The sequence below is a fragment of the Mytilus edulis genome, chromosome 14 (assembly GCF_963676685.1).
Source record: "Mytilus edulis chromosome 14, xbMytEdul2.2, whole genome shotgun sequence".
NCBI lineage: Eukaryota > Metazoa > Mollusca > Bivalvia > Mytilida > Mytilidae > Mytilus > Mytilus edulis.
Window position 1 is genome coordinate 19,814,493 of NC_092357.1, and position 14,564 is coordinate 19,829,056.

Below are 14,564 nucleotides of genomic sequence, written 5' to 3' on the forward strand. Positions count from 1 at the left end.
TTCTCAAAGAAAAAGTGTACTGCTCAGGTTTGGATCCAGGAGGTGCAATTCCCTATAATTTAAGCTTATACTAAAAATGCATAGAACAAAACAGAAAAGAATATTTGTTTTTCTAAATTACAGGGTCCATATTATCCATGACATCCCATAAAATCAGATGCAATGATTGAAGTAATTGAGTCAATAATAAGAATTTACAATATAGTATTGATATGACCATTAGCCTTAGTTAAATCAGAGACAAAACAAAAAAATATGAAGATATTTGATTGGTGGTGGTTCCAGAGACCCCTTTGTTTTGGATGATCAATGCATTTGAAAGGGGACATGTGGTTGGAACTCCCCTTCTTAAAATGGCTGGATCCGCGCCTGAGTGGGTTAAAATTTCACGATTTTCAGTGAATAAGGCATACAAAATTTTTTGGCATATTCAAAACTTTTATGAATACCTTTGCATGTACACTTTTAAATTGGTGGAATTTATTTTGGCGATTTTGTACTATCGGCGAAAATAAGAGAAAATTTACACCCCGTGAAAATTATAGGCTATACAGTATTACCTACCCTGTAAACACTGGGAACTAGATCTTCTCAATGTTTGTCCCATTTTAGCAAAGATGCTTTCAATTATGGATTCCAGTGGCGGATCCAGAACTTTTCCTAAGAGGGGGCCTGCTGACTGACCTGGGGGGCCCGCTCCAGTCATGCTTCAATGATTCCCTATATAATCAACCAAATTTTTCCCACTGGATCCACCTATGGAATCACTGAAAAACACACTGGTCAATAGTTAGAATAGAAATAAAGTTGAAAAAAAATCAACTTCCACTCAATGTTATCATTTTTCTCCTTAAGTAGCCAGCAACGAGTACATCAGGCTATAGAAACTTGGTGTAAAATTGGTTTACAATATTGGTATGCCAACAAATTCCTGAATTATCAACTTCAACTAATTTTTTACTGTCTGTATACCTCTCTAGAACATGCTAATTTTACATCTTGATAAGAGAAAGTCAGAAATAAATTTGCAAGGAATTGTTTGATATGCAGCAAAGATTGGCACTTTTGAAAAATTTTAAGTTTCTTAGCAAAATCAAACACAGCTTATCTTGATGTACCGGTAAACATTGAATGTGAATAGATTTGAGAAGACCACAAATACTTATATAAAATTTTAGATGATCTTTTCTTAAACTCGTATTAAAATAGTAAAAAGATAAGCATAGTTTGGGAAAATGTAACGTGCTAAAGTAAGGGATTTTTTGGAACACTCAGAAAAATGGTGACCTGAAAGAACTTTCGATTTTGTATGTAGATGATTTTTTCCATATTTTCTCAATATTTAGCAAAGATTTGCTGTTTTTAAATTTCAGTTTTTCAAGCTTTTAAAGCAATTATCTCGATAAATACTGAACATAAAACATCTTGTATAATTTGCATGTTTATTTCTTAAAACTCTTTAAAAATCTTTAAAATGTATAATTATCATTTAGTATCGTCACTGGTATTCTTTTATTATTGACTTTCTCTACTCTATTATAAGAAGAGTGAGTTTTCTTTTGTTTTCGTTCACTGTCAATCCCACTGCATATGTACTCCATGAATAATTATGTATCCAAAGTAATATAAAATAATTTTGAGTTATCTCCCATTATAAGGCAATTTTAATTTTGAAATGAACCCATCTAGATTTGATTTCTAAATTTTTGCAATTCAAAAGAAATAAACTTCTTACAGATTTTGTATTAAATGTATAACACAATTATTATGATAAAATCAGTGTGCTGTTTTTGTAGTTCATTTAGTAATACTTATAAAGAAAATGGCTTGTTAAACTGCACGATTAATTAATACACCAAGATAGTATTCTATAAATGATTATAAATGATCTTGTATTTTTTTTCCTTTTGAATGTATATGTTAACGGCAATAAGTGAAATTAGGCATTAAGCTAAAATCCTAGGCACTAAGCTAACGCCTAGGCAATTAAGTTATTGCCAGAAAATTTCAGGCATTAAGCTTATTTCCTGAAATCTGATGATGATTATTCAGTCTATTGCTGAACATAATTTTAGGCAATAAGTGAACTCTGGAATGTATGTATATATGGTGTTATAAAGTAGTTTCTTAATTACACTCCTAAAATTACATGTATTAATATACATTCATTTGACAGATCTTCAAATTTTAGTAAGTTTATTTAGTAATTTTAGCAGTTAAAAAACAGAATTAAGGGTGTATTCTTCTGAGGTTTCAGTCCCGTTGAAATCTCGTTCTGGAATTATTTCCAAAACATGTGATACTAGTGGAAAATATCAATGAATCTTTAAAATGTTATAATCAACCTTAAATCTGTGAAAAAAAAGTGTGTATTACAATAAGCAGTTTTTTAATAAAAAAAAAAATCAAATGTTATTATCATTTCTTTAAAAATTGTATTTTTTCAATCATTTATCATGTTTATAACAAAGAATTGAAATAATATGCATTTTGTTCTTAAAACAGAAAAATCACTAATTTACAACATTGACACGAAAAAGCCTCAAAATATGATAAAATTTTCTTATATTAACACCTACCTGTATTTTTTTTAAGTTAAATTGATTCAGATTGGTCCACTTAATCTTTATTGAAAGTATGGGAAAAAAATGTGATTTTTTTCATGATATTAGCCACAAAATTGGTTTCAAAGGGCCGGAGCTAAAAACGAAGTGCACCTTCATAAGATTTTTTCTTCACCAATTATTTTTTTTAAGTCATAAAAACCCAAAAATCAGGTTAAGATAAATTTTATTTTTTAGTATGGTTTGGCTCCTCAAAGGTGTACATCCAACGCATACTTTTTTGCTATTTCCAAAAAAAAAAGATTTAAAAAAAATTTAATGTTTGTATCCAATGAAAAAGGGGGATATTCTATATAATAATTATAATAACTATTTAAAAATATTTACACTCCACTAGTCGAGCTGTTCAAACTGGTCAAAAGAAGACAAAATTAAGATATGATTTTTTTTCACACCAAGTTTTAATTTATTAATTTCTTTGGTAACAGTTCCACAACTTGTGAAAATAAATGATTTAAGCACAAATGTTTTCATATTTATAAATTATTATTTGATGAGTTTTAACATAAATAACATATTTTATTTCCAGTAGATGACATTTTAAACTTCTCATAATGTTAATATGTAACAAATGTATTTTTATTTAAATGAATAAAACAGTATTTTATTTACTCGCATTTATATTTTTGGCATTAAGCTTAATGCCTGCACACATTTTTCAGGATTTAAGACTAATGCCTAACATCATTTAGGCAATAGACTTACTGCCTAGGCGTTAGCTTATTGCCTAGGATTTAAGCTTAATGCCTAATTTTACTTATTTTCGCTAACACATATACATGTATAATGCCTTTTATTTCTATTGCAGTAAACAAACACCATGTTAATCATGTTTAGAAACAGTAACTTAGATGTGACTGAATAAAGGTAAGTATGTTTAGAAAAAAACCCTTTAAAATCTACAGAATTTAGGGGAAAAAAAGCAATTTTATGGAGGCAATTTTTTTTGTTATATATAAAGTGTATACAGACGACTGTAAAAATATGCCATTTGATGATTTTAGCTCTCTGTTTTGTAACATAATATAAATCCATGTTATCAAAAGAAAGTTTGATGCATATTTATGGCATTAATGTTAGAGAATAAATCATTTAAATTTAAAAAAAAATAAGGTTGACAAGACATAACTTAATGGCTTAATTATAGTGTAAAATTATTTGAAAAAAATAAATATTTGGTCTTAAAAAAATAGCATGTCAGACTTTTAACAGTAACACTATAAAATAAGGAGATGTGGCATGATTGCCAATGAGAAGTATCCAAGACTAAAAAGATTGAAAAAAAAAGTTTTAAGTCTAATGTCAATACAAACTAACTGAGACCTGATTGAACTCTTTCAGTTCAAAGATACATTGTTCAAGAAAATAAATTAGTCTAACACTGTATTGACCTCTTAAGTTCATTGTGCACCCTGTTCAAAGAAATATTTTATTGGAATTATATTGACAGATTTATACATTTCTCTTTGAGTTTGAAGTAATTATTACATTATTTTACTAATGAAAATGCAGTGACCTTAAAAGTCTAAGATTTATAAGACAAGTATAGTGGAGTAGACAGAATAAAAATATTTGTATCTAAAGGGAATTGACTCTATAACCTCCTTATTTAAATTGTGCATGAAAGGGAATTAAGGTCCTTCAAATGCATGTGATTCATAAAGAGATATATTTTGAGGGTGCAATGAAATGACCATTTACTGAATTTGTTTCTGCCAAAAGTGTGATCAATATATATATACATATATAAACATGCAGTGGTCGTAATTTATAAAAAAGATGTGGTATGATTGCCAATGAGACAACTATCCACAAAAGACCAAATTGACACAGACAATAACAACTATAGGTTACCGTACGGCCTTCAACAATGAGCAAAGCCCATATCCCATAGTCAGCTATAGCATGTTTTAATTTACTACAAATGTATATAACAATTATGCAATTGTTAGATACTTGTAAAGTGTCCAATGTAATATAAATACTTTTGTCTAGTTTATCACAGCTTTCATTACATTAAATATTGACTTTTAAGGGGAAATAACTCTTTAATCATTTTAGCTTTCTCTTTTATCTTAATTTGCTAGCTAAGCTGAAAAAGTATCAAGTAGTTCATTATATTTTAGCTTTCTCTTTTATCTTAAATTGCGGAAAAAGTTTGAAGTAGTTTATTATTTTTGCATTATTTTGATTTAGTACTACAAAATTAACAAATGTACATAACAGTAAGGTAATTTTAACATACTTTTAGAATGTCCAGTCTTGATTTAAATTTATTTTGATTGTATTTCACAGCTTTTAATACATTAAATATTGACATTTAAGGGGAAATAACTCTAAAACCAATTCTATTCTTCTCTTTAATCTTAAATAGCAAGCTAAGCTGAAATAGTATCAAGTAGTTCATTATGTTTAAAAGTAAGATCAGCACATTAACAAGTCCACTTTTGTTTTATTATGTTCTTTGTTTAAATTCTGATCAAGTGAATTAACTTTCCATTCAAATATGTGTAGTGTTATAATAAGGTATTTTACCCTTCATTGGTCGTATTGTGCTGTCGGCAAACTTTTATCAATAGTCATTTAATTCGGGATCATGTGAAAAATTAGCTCAATATCAGATCACCATAAGAATTATGGACTTACTGACTTACAAATTAATCATTGCGGAATGAGGATTTTTATTTACCAAAGTTAGGATTTATGATCGAAATTTGTTTACTTTAATATGCTTTACAAGAATTTCTGTCAAATAAATAGTGATAAATATTTCTGAAGGATAAAGATTCCCTCAAATGAATAGACAAAAGTGAATAGACTACGGAAAGTCTCATGTTACTAGTTAATTGTCTTTCAGATTTGTTTTTTCTCAACACTTATGTACTTATACGAGATGGAGATTTTAATAAATTTTATTTCAAATTAGGATTTTGGAAATGAAAAGATTAGAATGACTTCAGAAGAAGTTGAAAACAGACATGAAGAAGAGGAAGACCTTGATAGAGAAAGGTAATTAAATAAAATTATCTAATTGATAATCGTTGAGGCCATAAATATTCAAACATTAAGATGTCTTCATTTCACAATTTAAAGTTGAATTAATAAATTATGAATATGTGAAATGATTGTGAATGATACAACTATCCACCAGAGACCAAATGATGTAGGTTAGCAAATATAGGTCACACAGATATAGGTCACAATATATCTAGCCGATAATGATGTGATTGAAACACAGTTCCGCTACCTCCGGCCACTGTACATGTACATCTATATAGCCGCAAACTTCATGTAGCTTAAAATGAATCCTACCTCAATGCTCTCATTTAGATCCCACGGCTCTGTGTTACTTTCAGTTCAGCCCTATAGTCTTAGTAACTTATGATTTGTTTTTACAACTTTTTAATGGCATCCATGTAATATTTATCTTGTGCACCTGACTAAGTTTTAAAAGAAAGGGAATACACTGGTGTCAAGTGAAAAGTACTTCTTTTCTGTTTATGTAACTACATGTATAAACATGTATGAAAATAAGATATGTGGACCATATTTACCCAATATCAGAAATCTTGACTGTTCAATTTCTGCTCTGAGAATGCTTGAGATTTTCTCTCTAAGTTAAAAACACTATACTTGTCAATGAATATCGGATTTAAAGAAATATGATTTAAGACGGCCTTGCTTATTTTGATAAATGTGTGCCAATTTAAGTTCAATATTAATCACAAAAATAACATACATATATATTTCTTTTTAATAGCTAGTTCACAAATGAATTTGTTTCTTTTCCTGGACTTTAACATTTCATTTTACATTTGTACGTCAGAAGCAATTTAAATCGTTTGAATAGAAATCTATCAAACTGTGATTAACACATTGTATTGATCACAGATTTTGATTTTCAATAATGAAAAATAATAAAATGGTTAAGTCCTTACATGTGAAAAATAGATTTGTAGACATTTTTTTAATGTCTTGGTATTAAAAGTTATAAAAGGAACTAATAAAAACTGGAGCATAATCAATGTATAAATAAATAACAATATGAGTTGAAACTTTTATGTTATTAAATTTGTTTCTTAAAATAAATTGAAATTTTAAAATAAAATTGGAAATGGAAACACCTTGTGTTCTTTTAAAGTCAGTTATTACATTTGTTTTATTTGAGTAAATTGCTTTTTTGTCCAGTTCTGGCAAAGTAGGAGGGGACTTTAGGTTTGAAGTCTGTCTGTCTGTCTGTCAGTCCAGTAAATCAGTTTTCAACACTTATTATCTTCATGCTTAAAGCTATTGATTTAATATTTGATATATATAGTTTGATCATGCAAGTTACAGATCAAGTTAGAATATTTGTATGCCTCACTTTATCTGTCCCACTTCACTCAAAGTTTTCATCAAGGTAGTTTTTGATAAAGTCTAATCAACTTGAAACTTACTACACATGTTCCCTATAATATGATCTTTGAAATTTTAATGTCAAATTAGAGTTTTGTGCCATAATTTTATGGTCCACTGAACAAAGAAAATAATAGTGTGAGTACTTGACTGCGGGTCATCTGTGTACTATGGACACATTCTTGCTAGGTCGTATGGTCCTCACTCCTAAGACTTATAAAATTCATGCTAGTAATTTTAATTTGTTTCCTGCATTGGTTTTTGCTATGCTTGAAGATATTAATTGGACATTTGTTATATAGTTTATAACCATGACAAGTTACAGATCAAATTTTGAGGGGGGGGGGGGGCTTGTTGGCTAAGTGGTCTAAGTTGTTCTACTAATGTAATCACTAGTCTACTTTTAAAGGAGGGTAGTATGCCTAACCTAATAATGACTTAATTATCACAGTTCAGCTAGCAAGCAAGCTAACCTAAGACACTACCTTTACCTATACATTCAAGTCATTATGCTGTAAGCAACAGAAAAGATTTGAAGGACAATTTCTAAACTTGCTAGCTTTATAAATAGTATTATGAATAAAAGCTGGGTGTGCTATACCGTTATCAGTTTAGATAATTTAAATTAAAATATATAATAAAAAATGCTGTGAATATCCAATTTTAGATCGCAGAATTTGATAATGTTTAAAAAGAAAAGGGTTAAGGTCTATCTAGTGAAAAACAAATATGTAGATTCTTTGTGATATCATGAATTAAATGTCATAAAAAGAAGTGATACTACTTGAACATATCTAAGTAAAAATTTGAACTGACAATAAAATGAGATTTAGAGTAATTAAATGGAAACTTTGGCCCTGTAGTGTCATGTTTAACACTTTCTGATTTACAATATACTTGCTCAGCAGTGCAAATGGATATACTGTTATTTAAATTATGTATAAGAATAAGAATAAGAATAAGAATATTTTATTATTCCAATCAAGGGCTGTTGATGGGCAGCATAACATATACACATAGAACAAAATATCATGATTTGTAACAGAAAAACATTTTTATATATAATAAAATGAAACATAAAAAAAATATTTTCAGACAGGTGTTTTTATCTTCATTCTATAAAAATCAAATACATTTAGTTCCAGGCAGGATCAGAACCATGAAATCATTACAATTATCATTGTTATTACATACATTAATTAACATTTCGTCTAACATCTAGACATATAATAATATAGCTCCTTAAATATTTAAGTGCAGACAAATTTTCATTAGTAAATAACCAAACAAATTTTGCCTCATTTGAAAGATGTATAAAATTAGGACAGAAGATACTGGAATTTTCCAAGTTCTTTAAATTTGACTTGATGATGATTATCGACTCAGTGCTTCTCTTGCAATGATAGTAGAAATGGGAATATTTGCAATCTTAGACTGTTAAACATTTGGAACAACTAATGTCACTCTTAAGGTCTAAAAGACAATTTTAACCAGCATAATAATTTTCTGAACAACCACTAAATGTTTTTCATGTTATTCTCAGGTGTTTTGCTGAATAGGTCAATAGGACCATTTTTTTCAATATAAACTATTTATGTTTGGTTGTTTAAAACAGCCAGTGGCAAATATTTGGATCATAATCACATTTGTTTTTTAAAAAAAATGGTTGCATTTAAGTTATCATATGGTTTTGAATAGAAGCACAATAGATATTTTAATATTACTTAAGTGGATGAAAATTATCTCTATTGTAAATAAATGGATATATTTGGTAATATTTATGAACACAAAAAATCTGGCCTAATTAATATTCGATCATGTTAAATAGAGGATTTGAAATGGATATCAATATTATGTTATGGTAAAATGCCTTAAAGTCATTGACATATTGTTGAACAATTAAGTTAAATTCCTTTGACTCATACAAACTAGATGATAATTTATTGATTTAAATATACTTTTAATTATCATGACAAACAGATTTTAATCTTCAGGTGATAAAAGTTAGTAAAATTAATATTAAGGCTAGTTTATGCAACTCAACAGTATAATGTTCACATCAATTAAAAGTTGGAACATAATTAAGTAATTAAAAATATGAAAAATAGCTGTGAGAGTGTTGGAGCAGATTGTCAATACCAAGAAATTGTCAACTTAGACATACCTGCAAACAGTCACTATTTGTGGGGGATTTCCCCCATGGAGGCTCCCAAATTGAAATTTGGAATGAGCAATTTTGTCCACAGTTTAAACAAAACAATTCATTTTACAATGACTTTAGGCTTATAAAAGTATGAAGAAGCCAAGATTACAACATTAAAATGTATTTGCAGGCCCCCTTGAAGTTTTTTTTTAGGACTATGACAGCCATCTTGCATGCAAAACCCCAATGGGCATTTTGAAAAGTTGGCAGGTATGCTTAGACCTAGATTTTTAGGAGGGTAGAGACTATTGTGTTAAATCAAAAATACTAGAACCTCAATGTGGTAAGATTTGCCATACTATTCCATTGAACATTACTACCCAATATCTCATGATGGGGATTCATAAGACTTTAGAAACTGTAAATCTTTTTTGTTAATGACTACTTATATCACTTTTTATCCCACCTCACAAAAAAATTGAAGAGGGGTATGCCCTATTAGTCTTTTTACAGTCTTGTTATTAACATAATAATTGGCGTGATAGAGCTTTCTGTACTGATGCAGAGTAAAACATTTATCAATCAATCTTATGTCAACAAATTAATTCATGAAGACATTTGAAGCTTATTTCAGTCAAAAGTTACCCAAGTCAATAATTAATTGATTTTTGCTTATCGTCCAGTGACCAATATTACATGCATATTAGAACATAAACATGTCTACGGTCAAGAGTCAGAGCATGCTCAAGTGCGTCCCCGAAACCCCATAGTGGTGACCCTTCATACAACTGAATTTGAAGTTCATTTAACATATATAAATAGTAAGAACTTAATTTACAATGACTTATATGAATGAAGTACATTCCCTAGTATTGTCAGTACTTAATAAAGTAGTTCAGGTATGTTCATCAGATTCAAATCAATGGCAATAAATATTAAATGGCCAGGGACTATTAGCCATAGGACTGGAAACTTATGTTTATTGGTAGATTAAATGGGACTTTTATTATATGTACTTAATTTGAAAACATGGTGGAGAAATGTCAAAGTTACTTTTATGTTCTTAGTATAATTAGGGGATGGTCACCATTTGATACTAATAGTAATAAAATGGTAGTTGAAATGATTTATGCTTTTAGTATAATTTTGAAACCTAGCTTTTTTTTTGAATAAATTTAATTTGTATCTGCATTTTAACTGTTAGCAAACAATACAGTAAGGGATGACATCAAAAGATCGATGTAGGATAAAAAACTTAAATCAAATAGTTTTTTTTTTGGGGGGGGGGGTTAAAATTCTGCAAGTTTTGTATATCTAAAATCGATTTTTACATATATCGATCCTTATTGGTAAATCAATTTTTCCCAAATTAAGTTAAGAGGGGGGTGTGGGGGGTCAGTGAAAAAACTATGTGAATTAAGTTTTGTATCCTATATTGAACTTTTGATGTCGTCCCTAAGGTACATTGTTTTGATTTTATATAAAACAATAAAACACAAGTACAACTGAAATCTTATATGGTTACAAATGTATACAAAACATATATAATATGACTATTTGTTGAAAAACAATTTAAGCAATACTAATAAGATATATATATATATCACAGTAGCATGGGTTCGAATCCCGGCGAGGGAAGAACCAAAAATTTGCGAAAGCAAATTTACAGATCTAACATTGTTGGGTTGATGTTTAGACGAGTTGTATATATATATATATATATTTATATCATTATAAGGCCCAACCTCGGTAGCCAAATGGTCTAGGTAGTTCTACTACTGTAATCACTAGCCAGTCAACACTGGCAGAGGTTGTGAGTTCAAACCCTGCTTGTGCAATTGCACTCGACTCCAATCTTAATTAACTAGGATTGTCAGTTGTCCTATGGCGAAGGTCAGTCGTTTTCTCCAGGCTTCCTCCACCCATAAAAACTGACTTCCATAAAATAGTCCATAACTGGTTCTTAAAGTGGGGTTAAACACCAACAATCAATATATTATATCAGATAGACATTGTAATGTAGATATGTCATTGAAAATTACATGTCATGTCAATGTCTGATTTAATTTGCTCAAGATATATTTCAAAAACTTTCATTAGTTTTACTTAAATATATTGTATTTGGGCTAACTAATATATTTACTTTCAACTTGAGACATGCTTCACAAGTCTCCCTGTTATTTCGGTCAGCTGGACATAGATAGGCAGTCAAAATATTTCAATTACTATGTACAGTGTAATTGAAGTCTTGATGACTTTTATCTTTTACTACTATCAAATTTTCTTAATCTGTCCTTTATTCATTCTACAGGTAAACTCCAGCTGCTGGCCATAATTGAATTTTTAATGACTTTTAGATTGATCAAATGGACAATTTATCTTGTGAAATGACCAGTTATTTCTTTGTAGGTGTAAAGTTGTCTTTCTTATTTGATTGACAAATACCATAGGGGTCAGGTAAGCTAATTAAATATATTTCAAAAGTCATTCTAAACAGTAGTTGTAGGATTAAATGTTTAATGAATTGACCATTCTAAAAACATTTTGAACAGCTCATTTTGGACCAACTCAGCCACAGTGAGTTTTAAAAATCTTAGGAGCTGGAATTTGGCTACCTGATTTATGGAAAATTAAGGTACTAGACTATAGATCTTCAAACTGATTGTTGATTTTGTTTATTTTCTTGCTATCCTGCAGTGAAAAATTGTTATTGGAAGAAATTTTAGAACATTGATTTATAAGTGATCATATAGTATATTAAAGACATCCATATATTGACTTGTGGGAAAAGTTTTTTTTTCCAATTTTTTCATTGGACTTTTTGTTAAATTTGATCACTTATTTTAAAGTGGTAAATAGATATGATATTGATGTATCATTAATGAATAATTAAAAAGATTAAACTTTATTCTAACACTTAAAAAAATTCTTTCAATAGAAAAAATCTTCTATCACATAATGTCTCCTGTTTCCAGTACATAGAACGAGGTTAAAGGTTGATGCCCAGGCTAGCAATGATATATATTTATATTTATGATAATCTTTTATTTAAATAAATTGTTCTTAAACCATTTAGGTAAGAATTCTTTCCATGTCATTAGAGTCTCTTTGTAAACTTTTGTAATCTTTAGTCTTTTATCTTTGTCATATTACAGGGTTTCAGTTTCTGAATGTTTGTATTGTTACTTAAGAATCTTTTTTGACAAATTGGATTAAACTTCAAATTTAACTTAGAGAGATACATTTCTAATTAAAAGTTATCTAGAATTTTAAAATGTTTATTTAAAAATGTTTACTTTTAAATATGAAGTTAGAATTTTTGACCTGTTGATTCTTATTTTTTCAGGACATCAATGATTCTTTTGAATTATAAGTTTTTCTGTCCACAAAAACTGTAATGTGGGTGGCTTATTAAGAGCCATTCAAATTTCAAAAAAATATAAGACATTGAATTTCATACATTTGATAGCCTTAAAAATAAGTTTTTAATGTAGAGGTCACAAAGTTTGAATTCAAACACTATTTGTTTTACATTTTATAACAAATATGTAAATTTTAGCAGTAAAAATACAGTATAAAAAAGTAATGCATTCTGGGTATTTCCATGCAGCTTCTTCGGTTTCATATTGAATAATTTTTATTATTATTCAAAAAAAGTATTAACTATAGTCCAAATTACAACAGTTTGTCTGATATGCATGAATATTGCATTACATTATCACTGACAGATCTACCACATCTGTTTAACATGTGATAAAACAAGAGTTCTCTTATGGTTGGGGCCTGTTATCTAACTCCCACGTGAATAGATATTTTTCGTATCACACCGTACGGAGTGTGATATGAAAAAGGGATATCAAAATTACGTTAATTTGATGATCCCTAGACGATTTTGGTAAATTTTACTTTAAAAAATTATAAATATCTGTCATAAGTAAACAAGTACGCGTTGCAAAGAAAAACGGCCGTAGCAACACAACTCGCAACAAATAGGCCACGCACATACAACTTTTTGCCATAAGAGAAATAGGTTTAACAACTTGTGAGAATTAGATATCGCTTGATAATCAACTCTCGTTATTTAATTGCAATAATAATAAACTCGCCATAGGCTCGTTTATTATTATTGAAATTAAATAACTCGAGTTGATATCAATCGATATCTAATTCTCACTCGTTATGAAACCTATAATTATAGCCCTTGCTCCTCTGAAAATAATGTAATAATCTTGGAATTGGGTTATTTGTCATGTTTGTGTTTTTATGATGAATGATAAGATCACTAAATTTTTGAACTTCATTCATAGCATTAATCCCAGCCCCATTCTGTGTATGTCTTTTTTTTTTATATTTGAAGGTCCACTGGATTTTAAGCGAACAACTATCAATAAATCCATTAGAGGGTATAATATTTCACTGAATATGGTCCATTTTGTCAGGGCTAGTGAGTTACTATATTTCAAAGTAAAATGATCTACTAGAAGGTTAGGGTTAGGATTCTGCTAGAAGTCAGGAGATGTGAATTAAGGCACAAAATATATCCATTCTATCAATGATGAGTGGTCAAAGAATTTCATATAAAGAAATTTCAGTCCAAATTTAAAAAAAAAAATTTGGTTGATGTACAATGTATCATCTGTTTCATAAATTATATAACTTTTTTAGAAAACAATTGATTTCACATTGTTGTTTTTCATTAATTCATTATGATAAATACCCCTACTACCTGAAAAATAAAATAGTTTTCCCTAATAATAATGATTAACTTCACATATGTGATCATAATTTGACAGTACCTATCAGTGTCTTAAATGCTTCTCTGATTAAATTTTTACTATACATGACGAAAAAACCCTTACATTCTCCAATGTCTGCCAGACTGAATAACAAATATTATTTTTATCCTAATTGAAGAAAGATGAGCACTTTGACCTTTTCGGAGTACCTTTATTTTATTGTTTGGTTGATTCAGGTCCAATTCATAAATTCTAAAGATGTTTACAAGTTGAACTGTGAATAAAAACAGGTTAAGTTGATTAAAGTACCCATCGAAATTTAACCCCAACTTAGATCAAAGTGATTTTCACCTGTGTACAGGTATTTTGTATAGATTGAACTTAGATTGTCTTGTGAAAAATGGCAAATTAGTGTTTTTGGAAATACCGATTCAATGTCAGAAAGTTCTGAAGGATCTTATATAATGTTTAAGAAAAGGTAGGGATGATTTTGATAAAAATATAAAAATGGATTTTTTTGGTAAATTGAAATATATCATGTCGTTTAATTGATTTCATTCTGACGGTTATTAAAATTCCTATACTTTTTAATTTGATGTAAGATATTTCTTTTCTAAAAAAAAAAATATTGTGATATGTTTTAACTTTTAGAAAGTTGAAGGATAA

General features: G+C 28.9%; 1 protein-coding gene across 3 annotated transcripts in view; it reads left to right on the forward strand.

Annotated features, from left to right (window-relative positions):
- LOC139503684 (serine-rich adhesin for platelets-like) overlaps positions 1-14,564 on the forward strand; it is a 68,051-nt gene continuing 53,487 nt past the window's right edge. The window contains exons 1-2 of one of the 3 annotated variants that reach the window (XM_071293504.1): positions 1-42; positions 5,551-5,633. In XM_071293504.1, coding sequence (XP_071149605.1) covers positions 5,575-5,633 — 59 coding nt within the window. In that variant the 5' untranslated portion in view covers positions 1-42; positions 5,551-5,574. Of the gene's footprint in view, positions 43-5,550; positions 5,634-11,600; positions 11,620-14,192; positions 14,377-14,564 lie in introns of those variants that run through there. The other 2 variants (XM_071293509.1, XM_071293505.1) reach the window with 2 other exon arrangements.